This window comes from Canis lupus, chromosome 1 (assembly GCF_048164855.1).
Source record: "Canis lupus baileyi chromosome 1, mCanLup2.hap1, whole genome shotgun sequence".
Taxonomy (NCBI): Eukaryota; Metazoa; Chordata; class Mammalia; order Carnivora; family Canidae; genus Canis; species Canis lupus.
The window spans coordinates 18,359,807-18,383,936 of NC_132838.1; the positions used below are offsets into that span (position 1 = coordinate 18,359,807).

General features: G+C 49.7%; 1 protein-coding gene across 12 annotated transcripts in view; it reads right to left on the reverse strand.

Moving 5' to 3' along the window:
• Positions 1-11,348: 11,348 nt before the first annotated feature.
• NEDD4L (NEDD4 like E3 ubiquitin protein ligase) overlaps positions 11,349-24,130 on the reverse strand; it is a 338,487-nt gene continuing 325,705 nt past the window's right edge. For all 12 annotated transcript variants that reach the window (XM_072822182.1, XM_072822146.1, XM_072822130.1 and 9 more), the window contains 4 exons: positions 23,261-23,368; positions 21,740-21,836; positions 21,067-21,139; positions 11,349-16,253 (listed from right to left, as the gene is read on the reverse strand). In XM_072822182.1, coding sequence (XP_072678283.1) covers positions 16,151-16,253; positions 21,067-21,139; positions 21,740-21,836; positions 23,261-23,368 — 381 coding nt within the window. In that variant the 3' untranslated portion in view covers positions 11,349-16,150. The remainder of the gene's footprint in view (positions 16,254-21,066; positions 21,140-21,739; positions 21,837-23,260; positions 23,369-24,130) is intronic.

A 24,130-nucleotide genomic window follows, 5' to 3' on the forward strand; every position in this document is an offset into this window, starting at 1 on the left:
GAGAGCAGTTGTCCTTGAGCAAGAACTATGAGGCCACCAAAAGGTGGTTGCTTGGTGACAGTTTGTGCAGCAATGACAGACACTCAGTGTCAGGGGAGAAGGCAGAGTGTTCCAGAACATTCTCTGATGCCCATGGTAATTCCATGGTGGGTGGATGGGGGTAGGGAGGGAACACAGAAGCCTGGAGCATTTCTTTTTTCCTGTGAGCTGTAGGTGTGCTGCTAGAAACGTGGAAACCAAGGCCGGCTTCAGAGATTTAAAAGCCAAAGTTGACTTTTCAACTGACCCAACTCCCTTCAGCATTGCCCAACTCTCTCCAAACACTGCTGAATGGCTGTTTATGTGCAGATGAAGAAAAGCTCTCTGTTGACTTTATTTCCAAACCCTGCCTTTTGGAATTGACACAAGAAGAGGGCAAACTGCTCACCAGGCTTGACCATCCAGTCAGCTGGCTCCAGCCCCCTCTCCCAGCTCTCTGGCTCCATCTTCTCAAACAAACTATGGAAACAGATTATCAATAACACAGATAAAAAGCAGGGCAACATGGGCTTTGAACCCCAAGGCCAAAAGTCTTATTGCAAACTGGTCAGCTCTCTGTGGCTGCCAGCCCCCGGGGGCGGGGGGAGACCAAAGCCCCCCTCCTTCCCTGAGTCCCGCCCTGCACGGTCTGGTGTCCACGGGGCGAGGGACCAGGGTGTGATCTGCATTTCCAGGGATGCTTCCTCAGTACTCCAGGTGGCCAAAACCTCAGGTTTGCTGTGGCTGCAGGTGGAGGGAGGCAGTAGCTTGGGACAGATGCCTGAATCAACGCAAAGGCAGTATTCCATTCCAGTTAAAAGCACAAACTCTGGAGCCAGACCTCTTGGTCTGTCTCTTAACAAGCTCTGTGACTTTAGATGAGATTTTCTTTACCTTCTCCTCACCTTCCTTCTCCCATCTGAAAATGGGAATAATAATGCACCTACCTAGAAAGGCTGGTTGCAGGATTAAATGTGTTCTTCCTTCTAGAGCAGCTTAAACACAGCCTGGCATATGGGGTGTTTCAAATAAATTAGTGGTTCTTGAACTTAAACAAGAATGAGAATCTCCTGGGGAAGAGTGTAAATGGAGTCTGCAGGGCTCCACTTTCTGGGTGGTTTTGGGCGAGGGCTTCTTGGCTTTTGTCAGCACCACTGATCCCTGCAGGGCCAGCAGGACCCCACTTTGCCTTAATGGTTGGCCCTGGCTGCCCTGTGGCCTGCTTGAGTCTTTGACGATGGCTGTCTGGTGTGCACTGCAAAGTTCTTCCTCTTGACCTGTTTATCTTTTAGGTTTCAGCTCAAGCAGGATCTCCTCCAAGAAGAATTTCTTACCTGACTTTTTGACATATCTCTGGCCAGGGGCACAAGCCCTTATGTGCCATTCCAAAATTCAGATTTTATAAATGTGAAAGCAATCTCGGAGCACCTGGCTCGCTCAATCCAAAGAGTATGTGACTCTTCAACTCGGGGTCATGAGTTTGAGCCCCACGCTGGTTGTAGAGATGACATAAATAAATAAATAAATAAATAAATAAATAAATAAATAAACTTAAAAAAAAAAAAAAAGAAGAAAGCAATCTCATCGAGGGCAAAACTCTCATTTGATGGCAAAAATTTGACCTGAACTGACATGAGGCTATTTATAGTCTTTATTTATTCCACTTAGTGTAGGTATTTGATTGCTTGGTTGTAGAAATACTAATGCGTGTGATGACAGCGTGCTGCCTCAGACTCTGCCAGCAATACTACATAATGTACGGGACGTATAACACCATGCTTTTCTAAAATACACACACACAAAAAAGTAAATTCTGCATTCCAAAAATACAGCTGGTCCCAAGAGGTTTGGCTTGTGGATCTGTAGCAAGTTTTGCTCTGATTAGTGGCATTCTCTCTCTCTCTCTCTCTCTTTTTTTTTTTAAGGTTTTATTTATTTATTCATGAGAGACCCAGAGAGAGAGAGAGGCAGAGAAACAGGCAGAGGGAAAAGCAGGCTCCATGCAGGGAGCCCGACGTGGGACTCAATCCCGGGACTCCAGGATCATGACCTGGGCCGAAGGCAGATGGTCAACCGCTGAGCCCCCCAGGCGTCCCAGTGGTATTCTCTTCTGCCTTGCCACTAAATGAAAAGCTTAAGGGCAAATGTTTGGTGTAAATAATGATGAGTTAATATTGCTTGAATGAATGAATGCTTTCTTGTAGGGAAACTGTACCTGCTTTCTTTCTTTCCTTTTTTTTTTTTTTTTAAGATTTTATTTATTTATTCATGAGAGACACAGAGAGAAAGAGAGAGGCAGAGACACAGGCAGAGGGAGAAGCAGGCTCCATGCAGGGAGCCCAACGCAGGACTCAATCCCTGGTCCCTAGGATCACATCTTGGGCTGAAGGCAGGCGCTAAACCGCTGAGCCACCCGGGCTGCCCTGTACCTGTCTTTCTTATTCTCGGTGACATCTCCCACCACTCCATGACATTTGTGGAAGGGTTTGTAAAACTAATCTCACATGGCTCTTTGTTTCTTTCTCCTTGGGGCCAAGACTGCAATTGGGTAGGCTGTCCCCAGGCTGGGATGAGCAGGGCCTGGGAAGACTATGTTTCAAATGGCTAGACTCTTCTACTCTCTATTATTTGAGCAGGGTTTTGGAAAAGAGGGAGCATTTCTGGGGCATTGGCATATCTTTAATAAAAGAACTTTCCAAGACTGGGGGGATGAGTTGAAGTCTTCACTCCTAGATTCTCTTTTCCTTCTCCTTCCCCAAGATAAAGCTATACCCGTACAAAAACAAAAGGAGAGGATCCTCCACCAGATGCAACCCTCCGGGCTCGATGAAAGGATGAACTCCAGGGCAGGACAGTGGGAAAGACATCTTGGCAGCTCCCAACTGAGTTATTAGGAGAGGAGAGGATGTGGAGGCCTGGATAGAGTTATGAGAGACCTGGCTCCCAGTGCACAGGAGTTAAAGCCCCCAGGGGATGATATATTGTGATGAGGTGAGAGAAGGTCATGCTCTAAATGAAGAAAAACAGGATAATTATTAGATAATTCAAGCCCAGATGGTACATTGGTTCAAATTGCCTCTGGTCACGTGCCAACCCAAACGCTTACACGGCCAGGCAGCTAATGAGTTAGGTGGGCCAGACACAGTGTAGTAGGGAATAGGGGGTGTGGACAGTGGAAGGTCTCAGCCCCTACTCAGCTCCTGCCCATTGATGGCAGGCCTTCTCATTTTTCACGAGAAATTGGGACACTTGATCTTTAGGTGAAATGGTCCTATACAAAAGAATCCTGGCAAGGCCAAATAAAGTTCCTGGGGAATCAAGTGATGGCCCACCGATCAGCATTTTGCAGTGTTTGGTTCCACACCTTCTGGGTGCTGTCTCCCAGAAGTCATGTGATCCTATAGGGAAGTCAGTTTGTGAATTCCTGAAATTTTCTGATCCATCTGAGCCGTGTGGAGGCTGCTGTTCTCATGTGCAGCTGCTCACCCTCACACCAAAAGGCAGCGTAGGCTTACCTCCTCTGGGACCGCCTCCTTTCCTAAACACAAGGGACTCTTAGCCCTGCCTGTGGTCGGGGGAAGCCACTGGCAAGGCACCTCTGCTTAGACAGCCGAGTGCGGCTGGGGTGCCCGTGGGCCTCCAAGGAGACGCCATCTCTTGAGAACTAAAGTGTGGCCTATACCATGAGGCTTGAAGATCGTGTCTGGAAGGCTCGGAAGCAAAGCAAAAAGGCCACACTTTCATTGTTCACCTGCCATCGTGTTAGGCAACGAGGAGAGTTGGGGGGCACAAAACCCCCCGCGAGCCAAGGCGGTGTGACTCTCTTAGACCATTTACTTAGACCAGTGTCTTTTGCTGATTCCTTGTTCTTCCTCTCTCCTCAAAGACCCCAAATACCTTCTTTACAGACAATCCACTGGGTCTCTCTTCAGGGTCATGGGGTGGAAGATGCTCACCAGCCTAGCCAATGTTTGATGATTATTGGGGAGCGGATAGAGGCAGGAAACAGTAGGATTCTCGAAACTGAAATCCACAGACAACGTCCAAGCTACTGTAACCAGCAGCTTCACCCCATTCTCCAGACCCCTATCCAGTTCCTTTTAGACCAGCTTTCTGGAGCATCCAAGGTATGGTGAGCACGGATGAAGCCCTGTGCCATCTGGTTGCTTGCGGTGATGTGTAGGAAGGAGACCAGTACACAGATAACCACAAGACCCAGAAACGGGCCAAAGGCTGCAGGTTCAGGGGATGGCTGGCAACTCATGTGTGGGGGGTGCCAGGGGAGACTTTGTTTGCTGATGTGACATCTGAGATGGACTCTGAATTTTGAGTAGAGTTGGATGCATGGGAAGGTCACTTGGAGCAGAGGGAACAGTGTGAACAAAGGGAAGAAGGGAAGGATGTCAGGGGTGTGTGGGGAGCCGGTCTACGGGAATAGAGGGGCAGGAAGGGAAAGTGAGTCTGAAGCCTGACCGTGGCTTGGAGGGGTGGCTCAGGGACTATGTCCAGTGGGCACTGGCAGCCGTTGAAGGATTTCTGCAGGGGACAGTGGTGATGAGGGCCGGGCTGTGAGTGAACTGGATCGGGAATGGGGCGAGGAGGAAAGGGGGTGCACCGTCAGGAGGTCACTGTCATAACTGGGACAGATCATAACTGGGACAAGTTTCAGAGGCCAGGAAGGTGGAGGAGAGGGTGCAGATCCGGAGCTGGGCAGGGTGTTCCTGCTGCCCTCCGCCCCTCTCCTTCGCCCTTCCCCCCATAATTCCACCAGGGCCTCTGCTCCTGCTCACCGGGGTCACCCTTATGGCCATTTCCAGAGGTCACAACTCTGTCCTGAAACTTGCGGACCAACCGCTGTACAGATCTGCCTCTACTCACGATGGGGTTATGTCCTAATAAAGCCAGCAGGAGCTGAGGTTATCACCAAATCAAAAATGCATTTACCCAGACCATCAGAGCTCGGCCGGGCCTCCCTCACCTGGGCTCCGAACACCGACACGAGCCAGCAGGTGGGCAAAGTCCTCGCACACGAAGCCTGTTTGAGGGTCAGGTGTGGACGGCCTCGTGTCACGTGCCGAGAACCCCACTGTGGGGCCAACGGAGCACTGCTGGGCACAGAGGGGGGCAGCAGCTGGGTCGCTCGCTGGCCCCCTGGGAGCTGGGTCGCTGCCCCTGCCCAGCGTCATGGGAAGAGGCCCCACTGCACGTCGCTGGCCCGGGCCGAGATCCACAGTCCAACTTCCAGTAGGTTTCTACTGACTGTGGATCGCTCTTGCACCATCGCCAGGTTGAAAAATCATTAAGTCAGGGACTGTCTGTAACTGACACACACGGTCTCCCGCCTTCATAAAGAGGCTCGCCTCTCCCTGTTTCTGGGACCCCACTGGCTCTCAGTTTTCCTCCCTCCTCGCTGGCCGCTCCATTCCTGATGGTCTCATCTGCCAATCCTGGGACCCTCCTTTTCAGTCTCAGAACTTTAAACCCCTTCGATATGCTGATGGCACTTATGTTGGTATCTCCAGCCTGGACCTCTCCCTGAACTTCTATGTTCACCTTTCTACTTGACCTCTTCACTTGGATGGCTAACAGATGTGTCACGTTAGCATATTCAAAAGGGCCTTGACCTTATTTCCCAATCCTGCTTAGAACCTTTGTGTTTCTGTTCCTCCATCCCCAAGTGTGCTTCACGTAGCCACACGGCTCACTCTCTCAGCTCCATGAGGTCTTCACCTTGACCCACTCCGTCTAGACTTGGACCCTCTCATGCTCCCTTAATCCTTCCTCTGCTTGCTTTCCATTCCTGGCTTCATCAACATTTAATGTAACATACATTTTATTTACGTATCTGAATCCTATTTGCCTCCACTAGAATAGAGACTTCCTAATCCTAATGGAAAGGATTTTTGTGTTGTTTCATTTTTAAGCACTACAGGTATGTGGTGCATGGTAGCCGCTCAGTGCATGTTTGCTGAATAAACGGATGGAACATTGAACTTTGTCCCTCTTTGTACTTGGGGAGCAAAGCCATTTGGAAAGGCAAAGACAATTCCAGTGTGGATGCCTAGAAGAAACTAGGATACAGTTCCCAGAAATTTAGAAGGAAGGGAGAAGTTTGAGAGCACTGTGAGTTTAGATTGGGACGTGTTGAGGTTTGGGATAGGAGAGTTGAGGGCTCTGGGATGGGAGGTAGACTTAGTAATTGCCCACACAGAGGTGATGATTTTAAGCCCTGACAGGAGGAGGAAGAGAAGGAGGGGGTGAGTGGGGGGTGGGGGGAAAAAGAGAGAGAACCAAGAACAAATTATTGGGGAGCATCATTTAGGGGAGGAGAAAAACTAGCAGGGTAGTTGGAAAGGAAGAGAACAATCAGGAAGGTGGAATGTCATGGAAACCACAGAGCATTTTAAGAAAGAGGAAAGGGTTGTAGCATCGAACACCTCACAACGAGGCGAGGTTGATGACTGGGGAGAGGCTAGAAGTGGCCACCCAGAGACATGCTGTCCTGTTGCCCAGACACCCCTGATGGCCTGCGTGCCGGGCAGACGTACAACGGGAACTGGTGCAAATTGTGCACATAGCAGAGTGATAGGCTCAGAGCTTTGCTGGAGGCAGCCTAGCGGGAGTGCAGGTTGGCTAGGAAGGGGAGCGAAATAAGAGCACACACCCTTCAGGAAGATTCTGCAGGCGTCCTGACTAAGGGAGTTCTGGAAGCTAACTTAAGGGTTGGTGGCTTCAGTGTTTAACTCGTAGAGCAAGAAAATGACTGGCCTGAGGTCCCTGGGGCCCTTGGGTTTCCCAGACCCCCACGGTGGGTCTGACCACGGTTCTTTCCATGTCACCAGCGATGGGTATTTCCCAATGCCATGGCGCTCCAGGTCCCACAGCTAATATTTGTCTCTCATTGATTCAGTCGCCAGCCTGTTATTTTTTAACTGGAGTTCAGGGTTCAAAGGCCTGACTTTTGTTTAAACACTCATTACGTTGGGGAGGGCATGCCCCCCTGATAATCTCAACTGATGAACAAGCAAGGATCTTCTAAGTCAATATAGACAGCAAAGAAGGCAAGAGAGGGTGGGGACCAAGGTTGTGGAGGGGGAGGCGGAGGGTGGGGGAGGAGAGAGTGGGAAGACCCCAGAGGGGCCCTTAGAGTTTGGAAGAGAGCTAAATAGCTGGCACGCAAAAGACCATCCCAAACCCAAACTTTCTGCCACAAGTAATATTCACTGTAAATTAATCTCTAAAATCCTTCATCAAACAGAAACTCTTTAAAAAGTTCAACAACATCCTGGGGTTCCCTCAGATCCTTCTCGGGGGCAGAGAAAGCAGCCCCTCAGTCTCTGGTCCTTTATGGCCTTTCGACTCTGTGGGACAAAGGGATGTTTGTGTTGCCCTGGAAAGGATCTGGAAAATATGCACTTGCTTTTGAGGGTGGAGAGAGCTCTGTGCTGCGGCAGGCGGAGAGGCAGCGTGGCTTCCTTTGAGGGCCTGGTGTTGGGGCTGTTTCTGAGAATAGGCTGGCTTTTCAGGGGAGTGTCCCTTCTATACCATGAACTCTATGTCCTGAAGCAGGGACCCTGTCACCAAAAACCCTCCTCCACTCGGTTTGCTGAGGCCCAAGCACTTCATTTCAGTCTTTATTTCTTTGGGTTTGAGCCAAGTGTCACCCTTGGCTCAAATTTTAACCATTTTCATTGGTTAAAATGAAAATACTTCTGGAAGGGGTCATGCATTTGGTCTTCTCAATCACTGCATCTGAGCATTACTGAGTGATATGCTAGGGCAGAGCAAGACTGCTTGTCCCCAGACTCCTTCTTCTTGCGTCTGGCACCACCAGATGTTTCCCAGCCTCCTTTGTAGTCAGGTAAGGCCATACGAGTGACGTGCGGCCAAAGGGAGGTGGGCAGTGGGGAGAGTCCCCCTCCAGAACTGGCCATCCTGCAGGTCTCCACAGGCCCCCTCCAGCCTCTGCCTGGGGGCTGCTGAGGCCCACCTGGCCCAGGGGATGGTGGGCCCATGAAGTGGGGGTGCCTGGGTTCCTGAGGGACTCCTGGAGCGGAGTGACTCCTCTAACCTATGCAGGCCCGTGAGGAATAAACCTTTATCCTATCAAGCCACCGCTTGGGCTTCCTTGGTACAGCATTAATTTGCCCTGATACGCTCTTGCCTTCTCCCCTCCTCAGGATGCATTTGTGAAGAATGGGGCCAGGGAGCTGGGGAGCAATCCAGACCACCCTCTCCATCTTGAGGCACTGGTGACTGATGACAGCAAAACGTGCCTGGATTTCAACCCAAAAGTTCTAGATGATCCCTGTAGGTAAACAACAGGCCTGAACATCCTACAAGGTGATTGTGTGCATTTGGAAAGTGAAGGTTTTCATGTTACATATGAAAGAGGGGAAGCTATTTGGGTATGAAACTATCACCTTTGGATCCCTGGGTGGCTCAGCGGTTTAGCACCTGCCTTCAGCCCAGGGCGTGATCCTGGAGACCCGGGATCGAGTCCCGCATCAGGCTCCCTGCATGGAGAGTGCTTCTCCCTCTGCTTCTGTCTCTGCCTCTCTCTCTGTCTTTCATGAATAAATAAATAAAATAATAAAAAAAGAAACTATCACCTTTTTCATTGGTGAGGACCTGTGGCTTCCCACCCATTGGCTAAATGGGTTTTATGGCTCCAGGGCGATATGGACACCAGCTAGAACTTAAAAAGTTACTGTAACAAATCTCGCAGTTCCATTTCTGTGAAATCTGAGAACAGGCAAAACTAATGTACGGTGCAAAAACATTCAGAACAGCAGTTGTTGAGGGGCAGGGGAAGGGCACCCGAGTAGAGATTGGCTAGATGGAGGCACAAAAGAACTTTCTGGGGCAATGGGAATTTGGGTTACAGAGGTGCACACATTTGTTGAAACTCAGTGAAAGTATTAAGGTTTTCTTTTTTGCATGTGAATTTTACTTCTGTTAAAAAGGAGACAGAAGGTCCAAGATGGAGTCACTCGTGCTAAGCAAACCAAGACTCAATACCCAACTGCAGCCTCTCTCCTCCCCCCATCCCAGGAATGTGACCTTTAACCAGCTAACCTGGAACTTCCTGGTCAGCTCTAGGAGGTAATTCTCGGACAGACCCCTTCTGTTCCCTTTAGGAGGGTGACTTGCCTGACACAATGCATCTTTGCTAATAATGTCCATCTCCCCACCCGCTTTCTGTCTTGAAGAACCTTCCATTTTGTACTGCTCCGTGGAGCGACTTTCTCTTTGCGAGATGGTTGCTGTCTGACTCATGAATCATTTGGTAAAGTCAATTCCATCTCCAGATTTACCCAGTTGAATTTTTATTTAACACCTCGAAAGAAAAAAATCTAAATGGTAAAATCTAGGTAATGATAGGCATGCTGAAGTCTCTGGGGGAGGAACAGGAGGCCTGCAGTTCACTTTGCAATGCTCCAATAGCTTACAAGGGATTAAAGGATCGGTAGACAGAGGAATCGATAGGGCAAGCTGGGTAAGTGGAACGCCCGAGCTAGGGGGTGGGTGGACTGAGGCTCAGCACACAATTCTTTTAACGTTTCTGAATGTTTGTTCTCATAACAAAATGTTGGAGGGGAAAAAAAAAAGGTGTGCTTTGGGACTCAAAGTCTTTAGTACTAAGGAAAAATGGCATTATTGGGCTCTACTGAGAGGTGAGAGATTTTCGGCCGTTCTTTAGCTTCTCTTTCCTTATCAAGAGCAGCTACATCAACGGGCACCTTGGTGGCTCAGTGGGTGAGCACCTGCCTTTGGTTCAGGTCATGACCCCGGGGTCCTGGGACCCTGTCCCGCATCGGGGTCCCCAGAGGGAGCCTGCTTCTCCTTCTGCCTATGTCTCTACCTATCTCTAATAAATAAAACTTTTTTAAAAAGTCTATGTCTAGATGATTTATAGTTTCTCTCTTTAGCTCCTGTCATTATCCAGTCTTGGTGGACAAGGCCAAGCAGGATTGCAAATGGTTAACTTTCTAATTCCGGAAACTCCCTGCACTGTACAATGCCCATGGCATTGCATCGCTTAGAAATCGCCCCAAAGTAGAATTTCCCTTTAATGTGCGTCTCACACATCACTCCTCTTCAGTGCTTCGTGGGTTCGTCCTGGCAGTGCGCTTGCTGCATGCAGTACCCTACACCCCTTCCAAGAGAACTGGTCTGCAAGTTAGCTGTAGGCTTGGGGAGTCAAAAAAAGGCTTTTCCCAAGCATTGGGATGTGGTGAGGCAAGAAGGCTTTCAAGGAAAACCAGTGCCCTCCCTTCCCACCACTCTGGCCCCAAACCCTCCTCTTTGCCACTCTGTAGCCTGTGTACCCTGTACGCACCCAGGCCACAGAACTGCAGGTGATGGGTGCCCCATCTACACGTGAAAATGGTGTGTTTGAAAGGGCCAATTTGCTGGGCACCTGGCTGGGAATGGCGTGAGGCTACAAGAGCCAACTCAAACTTGAAGATAGAGAAGAGCCCGCTAGGTGGACACGATCTCCCGTGGAGCTCTGCGGAGGCCCTGGGCAGGAGGGGACAAGCCAACTGGGGGCAGAATTCGTCTTTTGCCTGAGGTCAGCCCCACAGAGGGAACCTTCCCTCTCACTCAGTCCCTACCAGTGGGTGTCCCCCAGGTCATGACAGGGTCCTGCAATCTACTATAATTAATTCTTCTATTTATTCCATCACTTGTCTTTTTCCCTAAGAACGTATACAAGTTTGGAGGCCCTCTACCCACCAGCACAGCAGATGCTGCGCACACCTTCCCAGCAAGATGCCACCTACTCCTAACCCAAAAAGGACTAAATTACGCCCTGCTGGGATGGTCCCTCCTGGCAGTCCCTGAGGGGACAGGTTATGGCCACCAAGAGGAGGCTATTGCTGTAACAGGGAATCGACAGGAGAGCTGGACTTTGATAGCATCATTCTTCTGAGAACCTCTTTGGGCTTCATGATTGACTCTTTGACTCACATTAAATCGATGGTTAAAAACCAGAGGTTGGAAAAAAAAAAAAAAAGACCAAAACAAAACAAGGTAAAGTAAGCCTTTCTAGGGATGGACTCCCACAAATTATGCAAGTATTATATAAAGTCATTAATTCCCAAGTTTAGTAACGAGATGACAGCTAAGAACAGACGTGCATCCCAGTGAGCGTGAGCCTTGTGTTTTGGGGAGGCTTCAACGACGTTTGAAAGGTGTGGGGCTCTGAGGGATATTAAGGAAATGAGGGCTATACATCTGCAGGCATGTAACCCCCGAAACAATTCAGACAATGCATCGAGAGAAGTTTGAAATCAGACAACCCATAATACTCGATGTAGAGAACGTTCCAGCTTCCATAATTCTTTATTAAATATTTGACAAGTTGTATCACTTCTTTACAACGACTTCATTTTGTCACATTACTCTTTTGCTGTCAGGAAAACAATCTAACAATTTCTCTTTAAGATCTCTCAAGAAAAATGAAAAGCAAAAAGGATTTGTTCTTAAACAAAACTTTTCCTGTGTGTATCAAATTCAACCGTATTTTAAAGCCATTCTGATTGTGAAAAGGAGCGTTACCCAGAAGTTGTCTTTAAAAAATTTCAAAGTAGTTTGGTTTGTAATCACTGTATCAAATAGTACTTGGCTTTGTATTATGAGGAGGTGGGGTTTATAATAAAAAGTTATGAAACATTGAGAATTCATTTGGAATGCTTGAAACTCTTTTCACCTTAAAAGTCACTGTTTTTTTCATGTTTCATTTGGTAAAAGATCCTGAATTATGGAATGACAGCACATTAGCATCATTTTCCTGGGGTCCTCTCGGGCTCTGAGGGTCAGAAATCTCAGGACACAGCTTGGAGAAAACTGTAGAAGGACTAAGCTCTCACTCTCATTCGAAACCAGATTTCTCGAGAAAGGTGTACAAATGCCATACAAATATATACGGATATATTTGGACAGCATACGTACGTATACATGTATATACATCTCACATAAGTAGGAGTAAAGGAAAATCATAGTTCTGCAAAGTTAACATGAAGGAAACCGTGACAATCTAGGTGAAATCAGCGAGTGAAAGGGCAAACTGGATCACAGGAACACAGATGTCTGTAGACACAGGGTCATGGTCATCAGAAAGGCTTTCGATGCTCTGACGCAAGGTTGAGATGCAGTACACAGAGGTCTATAGCCAATGCTGTTAGATTCCTACTGATACTCCCTAGAAACATAAACCCAGCGAACAAGAAGACATGCATTTTAAACATGCATTGCTCTGCGCACAGCATCTTTCACAAAGGATAGATGTCTAATGAGAAGTTTTCTTGGAAAATTTCATACCGATAGAAAGCTATCCTTTTCTGAAATAAAACATTACACAAGCTCACGTCCTAAAGCTACAGCATTGCTTCTGACACGGAAAACACTCTTGGGGTGTGTGTGTGTGTGCGCGCGCGCGCATATGCAAGTGTATATACACTGTTCGTTAAGGCTTAGATAAACTAAAAAATGGTCCAAAGTGTATCACATTGTCTTCCCAGTTTTAAAATCTAAAATACAAAGTGGAGTTCGTAAGGATTTTTAAAAACGCATCTCAGACCTGAAATTGGCAGTTTTGACGTGACTTCTCAGGATGTACCCCAAAGCCTGAATAATGAGACAAGAGGTAGTGCTCGATTTCCTGGGGGTCAGCAAGGGAGCGGGCCAGGCAGTCACCCTGCGCGGCACCGCCCCCTACTGACGAGGCAGGAAATGATAACCAGACAGTGGTGCCCTCCTCTCCCGGTGGGTCAATACCAGGGGGTGAGGAGGAAAAAGGAAGAGGTTGGCTAGCACAGCGGGGAGGGGCTTGGGAATCAACTCACGCTTCCTGTAGATTTTAAAAGTTCAGAGGTGAGATACAAGACCTAGGAAGATGCCAGAGTCAGGTGTTAAGCAATTCGTTAACTGTTGGAACAATTCGTAATTTGCTGCATATGGACTTGGCTTTCAGGGGAGCCAGTCCGGATCTGGCAAGATCAAACAGCCACGGCACATGTTGTCTATCTCGTGATGGGAGATGTAGAATGTGGTTCAAATATTTTGCAAACCATTTCTCAGAATCCGTCACTGCATCCTTATGTGGGAGGAATAACCCACGTCAGTCGCTTTATAGCATTTGTCATCTGACCACAGGGAAAATCTGATGTTCGACCAAAGGGCCTTGTAAACGAAAATCAAAGAAGCATCTTACATTCTTGCGACGTGGTACAGGACTGGCTGTAGAGAAGTAAGTAACAGAAAATGTCTCAGAGCTGAATAGGGCTTTAAAACAGACAAATGCCCCATGGCTTCTTGTTCCAGAGGCAGCTGCCAGGAAAGCAGTGCACTCGGAAGCTAATCTGGACTTTCCAAGGGACAGGGACGGAAATACCCAGGACCGACAGGCAGGTGTGCTAACTCACATTCACATGCCGTTGTTAACTCTGGGACTAGCTTCTTAACCTCGTGGCCAAATGACCCATAATAACCTGTACCTTCTTCGGGGAACTAAAATAGTCAGATCAGAGGGTGCAGAGCCCCTGGACGTGGGAGAAGCGCCAGTGAAGGTAACTACCAGAAGAGGCAACGCTGCCCAGGGCCTGCTGATGGGAAGGACCGGCAGTCTGTTTGTTTTCTTAGCCACCACCCATGACTCTGTCGTGAAGATGTCGGAGAGTGGTTGTCAGCATTCAGAGAAAACAAGATCTAGGACTATTTTAGACGAAGAGTGAAATACTGAGAATTGTTGAGATGAGGGAATCTTATGTGGATTAAAAGCCGAACAAAACAAAAACAAACCCCGAACCCAGCAGTTAGCAGGAGATGAATGGTCAGTCACAATTACGGTCTTTCAAGTATTCGACAATCCCTATCTGCTCCTGGCACGGAAATGATCTTAGGACGGATTTTTCTTTTGTATTTTTAACTCTTCCCTAAATTTGCATTTATACCGAATATTCTGATTTTTTGAATATACAGTTTGCAGAACGATAGAATCCCAGTTCTTCAACTAGAATCGTGGGCTTCCTCCCCCATGGCGACGTGGATCGCTCTCAGAATCCATCCCAGCATGGCCTTCGGCCTCAGTCCTAGACAGAAAGCCCCCGGCCCAGGAGAGGCTTCACGGAGGGGGTTTCTGCCTTGAGACGTTATAGTGACTGAAGGGAAAACACATCCCACAAATAGATAAAAGTAATGAGCAATGTTGTTTTTTTCTAATTACTCAACATCTAAGTTCTCCGTCACTACTGGAGATTTTTAAATCAATGGGAAAAGGGAGCCAATCTTCAGCTCCGTAGAAACCCACCTTCTTTCGGACGGCTCCGACCTCTGCACCTGCTAAGGCAGCTCGCTTACAACCACAAACATTCGTGGTTTCTCACAAGCCTCCCAGAGCTGGGGAACAAATGAATTTCTTACATCAAAAGGTCCTTCTTACGTAACAAACAGGGAGGGGCCCTGAAACCACGATTTTCTGTCTTATCTAGGACTGGCAAGAGATCAGATCTCTAGAGCTCCTGACTGTCACGACAGGGTTTAGGACAAGCCAGGTTAAGAGGACAGCAGGGTTGCTGAGCACCCACGCTGGCCCTCAGGCCTTCTCTCAACAACACACCACGGAATCCTGCAACGAACACTCACAAAGTGGTAAAGAATCCAACTCCATCCCGGTCCCCACCAGCTTCACAGCCTGACCGACCTTGGGGGGGTCGGGGGCGGGGGTGTCAAATCAAGAGTTCCCGCTCGCTTTTAATGCAGCACAGAACAGACACCACTCAAGCAGTACACAGTGTTGAAGCATGCAACATGTCCTAGGTCACGAAACCCGGTTCAATTAAGTGTGCATTAATCTCGGTAGTTGCGTAGAAATCACAGAACAATTGGCGAGGACTAGGTCTGTAGGCTCAGCTTTACAGACAGGTTTTCTACACCAGCAGCCAGATTCACAATTGATAGATATTGCACGGGAAAGATGTGTGCGGGGAGAAAAAATATCATCACATTTAATGTCTCGGATAAAAAAAAAAAACAAAACATAAACAAAACCAGGTATGACCTCCATGGAGTACATAAAGTGCCTTCAGAATTGGTGCAGTTAGAACAAAAATTGGTTATTCGGCTACCATTAGCGAACGCGTACAGATAAGACATCAAACAGATCTCAGGTTTCCACAGTTTCAAATCAAGCGGTGCCAAGGTTCATTCAAATGTCTCTACCACAAACAGCAAAGAAGAAAAAAGTGATAAAAGAAGGACTGTACAGCATCAAGGAGGGGGAAGTCATGTCTCTTCTGAGAGTCCAATCCTGTCTCAGATGTGCTCTGGCACACGGAGTTACTTCTAAGGAGTAATGGTGTGATTCCTTCAGGTCAGCGCCGAATTTGTCATGCTATAGTTACAATTCTCTCGGCCTGCAGCTAGTATGCTAAATTTGTACAAAACAATGTAATATCCAGTTTGTATTCTGAGTATGGAGAAAATGATCGTTATGCCTAATGGTTATATTTTAAATGCTTTCAAAGTCCTTATCTGTAGAAGGTTTTTGGACAAAAATCAGTCTTCCAATGCTAATCAAGTAGGGAGTAGGGCAGGGGAGCGGGGAGTCAAAGTACTTCAAAAATAAAAATGTCACTGACATGAAACCTGGTATGAAATTCAAATACAAAAAAAAATATGCTCACTTTTCCAAGTACACGAGACATCTTTAATTATAATGAAATAAAATCTGAAAATCGGTCTAAATCATTTTTAAAAAGTAAACATGAGTTGTAATACTATACCTGTAGAGTGATTAATTCCATTCATTGTCATTATAAAGTATGTAAAATATTTATTAAGGGCTTTGCCTACAGAGGCACAACATAAATAGAATAAGTCCTCCTGAAATGTAATTCGTGTACACATCAACCAGTTGATAATTCGTGGTGGAAAATGCAGGAACGTGACCTGGGACTGGGCTCCCGGGTCTGAACCTGGGCAAGTCACGGGCGAAGGCTCGGCTCCAGGAGCCACGCCGGGGCTGCTCCTCCGCCTGGTCTCTGCAAAGTCTGTTGTTAGGCAAATGCAAAAGTGCAAGCAGGACTTGCTGGACGAACAACCACCCCGAGGCCGAGGCCGGGGGTGCTTAATCCACCCCCTCAAATCCTTGAGCGTTTTCCACAGCCATGAGGAGTTTCTCTCGTAAATCTTCAAAGGTTTCATATGGAGGTAAGTCAAGGCGATTAAAGCTGCAGGAGTAACAGAAAGCATAGGTTAAAGGTCAGCCTTGTTCCCCCACGGTTCCTGGGTGTGGCTAAGGGGGAGTCTGGTATTCGAACACGAGGATAGAAGAGTCTTCCCCAACAATTCTGAGTCAGCAAAAATAAATGCCAGTGAACCATCCACGTCGAAGAGGTTAGATAACCTATGGAGGAGAGGAAAGAATTTTCTGATGGGCCACAAAACCGCTCTACCACAACTAGATGTGAGGCCAAAGCCCAGCTGGGGAGGGAGGCCCCCAAAAGGCGAGGTCCCTGACACACGTGCCGAGTTCCAGACTCTCCAATATCAAGCACTTACATGTTAGGGATGGACCAAGGTTGATTCTCTTTCCAATGCTCTCACTTACTCTACACTAGAACCCAAGCCAAGTGCTTTTCTGGATAGTAACTCATGCCGTTTCCACCACAGGCCTCTGAGACAGGTAATGGTTTCTCCAGATTCGGGGCCTGGAGCATCGAGAGCCCTCAACCCCAGGAAACCAGGCCCTCTGTGTCTCCAGAATCCCAACACTAAGCTGCCTTCTTGAAGCAAAGTCAAACCGAGTCATGGACATGTGGAGTGGAGAGCTCCATTTATATATAAAAAAAAAAACAAAACCCAAGTATCTGAAGGCTTCAGTGGGGGTGTGATCAATCACCGTGGTGACAGGGAGGCCTTCAGATCAATGAAGCACACTTGTCTATGCAGCCGGGTCACACGCTGGCTCTGCTACTTGCCAGCTGTGTGACCTTGGGCAAGTCACCTCACTCTCTGAATCGATCTGCTTTTCTGTGATGTGGGCAGACTGCTCTCAGGATGTTGGGAAAGTCAAATCAGAACACAACATAAGGTGTTCCATCCATGAAGCAAGTGCCTGAAGACTGAGCAATTTTTTTTTCCTCGATTTTGTTTATTCATCAGAGACACAGAGAGAGGGGCAGAAACACAGGCAGAGGGAGAAGCAGGCTCCGTGCAGGGAGCCCGATGTGGGACTCGATCCCAGGACCCTGGGATCAGGATCTGAGCTGAAGGCAAACGCTCAACCGCTGAGCCACCCGGGCGTCCTGACAGTGAGCAATGTTATTGCTCACTCGCCGTTCACCAACTGCCTGCTCGGAGCCCAAGGAGCTAGAACCCATACCCCTGGGTGTGCACTGCTGATGTGCACCCGTCAAGAAAATGACTGTAGGCACCTGCCGCAGCTAATGATGATTAAGAGCTGACGTCCATGGAGCGTGCCGGCCAGCACTGCTAAGTACTCTCCGTCTATTAGCTTTGTGAGTGCTAGCAATCACCCCTACTTTAGGAAAGAGGAATGGAGGCACAGAGAGGTTAGGTAACTCGCCCAAGGTCACACAGTAAACAGCAGAAGCAGAACTCAGCCCCGGGCTGCCCCTAATCCCTGCTTGTGGTGCCTCAGGATTGAAAACTCCCTCCCAGCACTGACCTGTGATTCCGAATATGAACAGAACAACAGAACAAGTCCTCACAATTCAAGGCCTCACTGCTCTCAGCAGCTTTAAGAAAACCACGCACGCCCCCGGTGGGCCCTTTAGAAATCCCTAGCAGGTTTCTAACAGGACACGCCGAGCTCTGAGGCTTCTAAGTCACTAACTGCTAAAAGTCACAGCAGAGGAGAAGGCAGTGCTTCTCAAACTGGAGTCCTCGGAAACATGAGAATCCTGAAGACCGTCTGAAAGGGTTTTCAGTTTGGTAATGCTCTCAAACGTGACCTTACCAGTTCTAAGGACAAAACCCCACTTTTGCAGACTGCGCGGTCACAGAAGGTCCTTCACAGTCCAGGCCCGGGTGTCCCTAGGGGGGCCTGGGTGATATATTCTCGAGGATCCGTGACCATTTCCCCTGGTGTATGATCCTCTGCTTAGAATCATCATGACGATCGTACGAGTTAACGCACATCAAGTGCTGAGGACAGTGCCCAGAGCACAGCGTATGCTGGGTAAGCGTGAAGCAGCCAGGGGCCAGGGTTTGGCCTGCTGAGTGGCCTCGGCGTTCTCGGTGAGCTTCACTTCCACACACAGAGGACGTGTGGGCCGCGGGAGGTCGTTTTAAATCTACTCCGGAGAGCAGGCGGGTCTGGGATCCTTTGTAAAGTGTAATTTTAAACATCCAAGGAGTGATCTCTGATAGACCAAGGAGGTGAAGCCCTTTAAACGGATCAGACACCTGTGAGGTTTATGACGAGTACAGTAGCTCTTGCTCTGCTGGTAAACCAGGTGTTTATTCTGAAGCTTAACTGTCGATTTTGCTTTTTCATAAAACATGGAAGAAATCAGACACGTCTACAGCTAAATTTGATGGCAGCACCACTGCTGTGAGCAGCCAGCAGAGCTCGCTCCTCCAGAGCAGTCTGGTCTGGGGCCGGAAGGAGAGGCATGCAGCAGGGAACACAGCCCCCCACCCTCCCCCCCTTTTTTTTTTTTTTTACAATTAACAAAAAGGTTTATACTAGAACATTTACACTCAGGGAAGAAAGAGGTATCTGCATCTTCAAATGTGGAATGTTGAAGAAATAGTTAAAATAAATAAAAGACTCCAAACGCGGTTGGGGCTGGCTCAAGGCTGGGACTCACAGAGGCCTCTGCACATCAGCTCCAGGCTGCAGGGGCCAACGGCCTGGCCATACTGGCCTCCTCCCCGACGCAGCACAGCTGTGCCTGGGACACAGAGAGTCTCTCGGGTGCTGGTGCAGCCAGCAAGCTCACTCCCCACTTTCCTCACCGATCTCTGTGACAATGTCTATCAGGCTCTGCACCTGCACCCAGCGCCCCCTTCACCGGCTACAGAGAGCATCAGCAGGAAAACTCGTGGGCCCTTTATTTCTGTGACCCACAGAGAAGCAAAGAGGCTCCGGTAAGAGCCCCCTGGGCTGCCTCCCTGCCAGGGGCAGAGCTTCGTCCTAGGGAAGGCGCAGGGATTTTAAGCTCTAGCTTGGCCAGAACCACCTGGGGAGTTCTGAAAATCCTACAGCTCAAGCTACCCACCAAACCAACTAAGTCCAAATCTCTGGGGGCAGGACCCTGGCATCAGTATTGATTAAAAAAAACAAAAAAAAACAAAAAAACCCACAAAACTTTCTAGGTGGTTCCAATGCGCAGCTGACGTTGGGAACCACGGAATTCAGAGGTCTGATCTGGGCAGCACACCATGTTTTGGTTGTGATCCAAGCCATGTGGACTTGGAAACAGAAGAAAAGTTCGACAGGAAGACACCTGCCCCCGGGGGCACGGGAGGACACAGGATGGACACTCGACTGAACAGGGGCCGCAGATCTAGCGCAGTGGTTAGCGCAGAGGCTCTGACTCTGGCAGAGCAGAGTTCAAATCCTGGGCCTCGGGCACCTGTGAGCGGCGTGACCGCAGGGCCAGCTTCCTCGCTGCCGAGGGTGATGCCAGCACCCCGTAACGTCGCCTGGAGACGCCACAGTGCCCGGCAAGGCAGCTCCTCCTCATGGTCAGCAGACCGCGAGGCCCGGAGCTTGTGTGTCAATCCCAGCAGCCCCGGGGCCTGGCTCTGTGCTGACCGCCTTCTGCACGAAGGCACCGCTGACTCGGACACCGTCTGGGGTAAAAGCTCCAAGCTACCAACACGTCCTCCCTCTAGAATAAAGGCAGAGAACGACGGCAACCACCGCTTTGGAGATCTGCCAGTTTTAGCTGGAATCGCTTGCTTTCCAGGGCCAGATGGGCAAGGCCCAGAGTCACTGCAGAGAGAGTCCCCGGAACAGTAAACATGGGCTACGCTCTGTCCAGCAAGGCAAGAGGAAGGAACCAGAGAACCTCCCGCAGCCCGTTTTCCACAAATATGCATCCGTGAGAGTCCCTTCCTAGCTGGCACTTTGAGGGCGGGGAGGTGCTTCCCGCGCCCTGCAGCTCAGGGGGGCTCTCAGGAGGCCTCACTGCTGGGGAGGAGAGCAGGGCTGCGGCTCACCGTTTGCCAGAGGGCCCACGTCCACTGGCTTCCCAGGAGCAAGAAATAAAAGTCTGTGGGGGAAAACCTACAGGAGGACCACTGGCGCCTGCAGCAGCAGGAGCTCCCTGAGAGCTGCTAAGCTTCATTCCTCTTGGTGTGGGCCTTGCACACCTGTCTCCCTCCTGTCCCCCAGGGAGGGGGCGTCTGTCTCAGGCTCCCCCAAGCCAGTCATATTTTTGCTCAATTCCAGGGACTGAGAGGTGACTGGTAGCCATGAGAGGTCTTTTATGTTTTAATATTTTATTTACGCTCTCATATGAGAGAGAAAGAGAGAGAGAGAGAGGAGGAAGAGTAGAGGGAGGGGGACAAGCAGCCTCCCCAATGAGTGCGCAGCCCGACACGGGGCTGGATCCTGCGACCCTGAGAGCGTGACCCAAGCCGAAATCAAGAATCAGAAGCTTAACTGACTGAGCCACCCTGGTGCCTCCAGGACAGGCCTATTATAACAATGTTTCCCAGGGAATTTTATGCCTGGGGACAAAAACCAATTAAAGTTTGGAGTAAAAACCCAATCTGTCTACAGAGTTAGAGAACAGTCGTACCCAAGGACAGCGAATACACAGTGGATCCCTGCTTCCTGGATGAAGGAGGGAAGGGGGGGGGTTGGAGGAGGAACAGCTTGGGTGGGGGGTTAGCCCTTTATGACCACACACACCGGGTCCATGCAGCACCTGGTTTGGGTTTCACCAGCACTACAACTCAGTCTGTCGGCATGGACACAGCCCTCTGTGACCCCCAGCCCAGCGCCAGCCCCAGCTAAGTAAGTAAAACGCTATTTGTGGACGACGGTGTGCTCCTGTCACTCACCACGTGTGAGCTCTGGGCAGCTTGTCAGGACTCCCCCATTGCTCTATTGTAAACAGCTGAGGACCATTGGAACCTGGACAAAAAAAAAAGAACAAAGCTGGAGTGGGGCTTCGAGGAAAGGAGAGAAGGTGAGCGGGCACACCCGGGGGGAGCCGGGGACACCCTCGCCGCCTCCCAGACAGGATGAGGAGCTGCCCTTGGGAGCGGCCAGGGGCCCGCTCAGCCTCAGGGCATGGGCTCCACGACGCTGCAAACGGGACGCAGAAGTGCAGCCTTCCAGCCGAGGCCTGCAGCACCCACACAACGCTACTTTGGGGTGCGGGGGAATGAGACGCGACCACTAACACGCAGGGCACAGAGTGATGTTGGTCCTAGCATCTTGGTGAGCACCGTACAAGGAGTCTGTGTCCTGGGGGGTACGGAGTCCTCCGAGACACACCAAAATAGAAGACAAGGAAAACAGAAAAGACCCACTTTTCTCTGCACAAAACCACAAGCCTCCCTCCCTCCTTTCCCCAAAAGTAAGAGCACAAAGCGCCCTGGTGGCAGCACAAGGCCACCTCCCCAACTGCAGTCCTTGTGCGAGGCCTACAGGTGACACCCGTGTCTTGGGGGTCGGGGGGGTTGGGAAAGGTCACAGGAGGGGCAGGGAACCTAACAGTACCCCGCTCACCATAAAGTTCGGCGAATCCGTTCATAGGTACCCGGGACGTCCCCGTGACGAACTGCAGTAGCCGGATCCGCTTCTCCGCGTCCATGAGCAGCACAGCCTGGGGAGGGGGGCAGGGGGGTCACTGCGCTGCCCTAACGCGACAGCCCCGCAACACTTCATCAGAACAACCGCAGCATAAGCCCCAGCCAGGTGACTGCGACCGACTCTTTTTTAATGGGCACCAGGACACTGCCTGGGTAATCTTAGGGAACGAGAGATCACCGTGGCTCTTTCTTCTTCTGCCAACGGGTCAAAAGAAACGAGATACAAAGCAAACTCTGATGGCACCGAGCTCCTGTTTCTGCGGGCGAGGCGTGCCAGCGCTCCCGGGGGCCTGTTCGCGCACAGGATCCAGTGCCCGGGAAGCGCCAACCCCAGGGGAACCCAGGGTAGGAGGCAACGTTTCCGGCTGTAGACACATTCTCTGAAGATGACGTTTTATAAAAGGAGAGAAAAGCAGAGGCAGGATAGGCCTCGAAAATACCCCGTGTATGCTGCACATCTGAGTTACGACAAGAACCGAGCAGACATGTGGACTGGGCTTTGAAGATTTTTTTTTTTTTAAAGATTCTATTTATTTATTTATTCATGAGAGAGAGAGAGAGAGAGAGAGAGAGAGAGAGAGAGAGAGAGAGAGAGGGGCAGAGACACAGGCAGAGGGAGAAGCAGGCTCCATGCAGGGAACCCGATGCAGGACTCGATCCTGGCTTTCCAGGATCACACCCTGGGCCAAAGGCGGTGCTAAGCCGCTGAGCCACCCGGGCTGCCCGAAGAGTCTGTTTTTAACATTTTCTCTCTTGTTTCTGCTACTGCTTGAATTGTATTAATAGTAAATGTTCAGAAATTGAAACAAGTTATGGGAGTTCTTAGTTTTGTGAGTCATCAGCCTTTCACCCCCCACCTTAAACTGTTCTTTGGAAGGCAGTTAATAGTTTCTCCCTGGGACTCAACTCATTCCTATTTTACTTCTCTCCAAAGCTCAAGAGAAAGCAAACACTGGCCCTAAGATAGTAAATCAAATTTCATTTGCATCTTTGGCTGAAGGATATAAAGATCACAAAATGTTTGTTGGAATGAACCAATACAATGCGGAAAATGATTTTCTGACCCAAAATGGCATCTTGGAGAAGTCTGCCCCAAAGCATGTTTCACCCCGAGAAGCCACCCATATTCTTAGTTACGCTTTGGCGGGCGGTTCTAACTCCTGAATGCAACTACCTACTTGATCCTCCTCGGTGGGCTCTTCAAATAGAGCCACTTTAGTCAGGTGGTCAAGGAGGAGAAAGTGCTTTGCTAAGGATGGACCCTACGCAGGAGGAGCTGCCCATTAGAGCTACGGGAAAATGGCAGGGAGGGGCAGCTGTCCCCAGGGGTCCTGACACTCACAGAGCCCTGGGTCTCAGAGGCAGGACTGCGGGGAGGCAGCACAGGGTCCTCACTTCCAACCCAGGCCGAGGAGCACCCAGACAGCCGAGGCCTTACCTTCCAGAACCACTGAATGACAGGGTGGTTGGGGCAGTAGCCATTCTTGTAAATAGAATGCTGTCTCCAATCGTTCACGTCCACATCGCCAAGGCCGCACATCAGCAACTAGGAGGGAGATGAGCGGGTGTGAGCAGGGCATGTCTGAACACAGAAGAATCAGCCATGGAGGGAGGAACCTTTCCTCAACACCAGCACTGTGTCACGAGGAAAGCAGGTAAACTGGCAGCTCTTAAAAACACATGATGGGGACGACATTTTCCTGCCACTTCAGGTCACAGGCAGCGCAGGTAAGGAGGGGGACCCAGTTCTGACGCGTGTTCAGGCCACAGCCTCTCGTGGTGGAGATGCCACTCCACGCCTGTGTCCTGCCCACCCTTCCAATCTGAGCTCTTGTGCTGCGTTTACAGCTGCTCATTACTCCAGCCATTTCCCCTTCTGAGATGTTGTAGGTCTCAACATCTGAACTAACCCCCAGCCCCCAGGAGAATTTGTGCACTACGGCAGCCAGAGCTCCTCTCTCGGCCAGCTCCTGTCCAGAGGTGTGTGGATGCAGACCTGTACTAAGGCAGTGACCACCAGGTCTGTGATGGAGTCTCAGGGCTCCTCTTACCGCCTAACCCCCAAACCAGGAAGGATTCCTGGGGAAAAGTCAGCATGGTATTCCTGCAGAGGCAGCAAAGAAAAATGGAAGGAGAACTAGAACTAAACCAGAAGCCTGAGAACAGATCCTAGGCCTGACTATGCCCAAACCTGGGAGGCCCTTACCTGCTCCCTGCCTCAGTTTCCCCACTTATCAAACAAAGAACTCACACTACAGGATTTTGACACCATCTGTCTTGAAGTTTCTATTTCAAGAAAAATGAACAG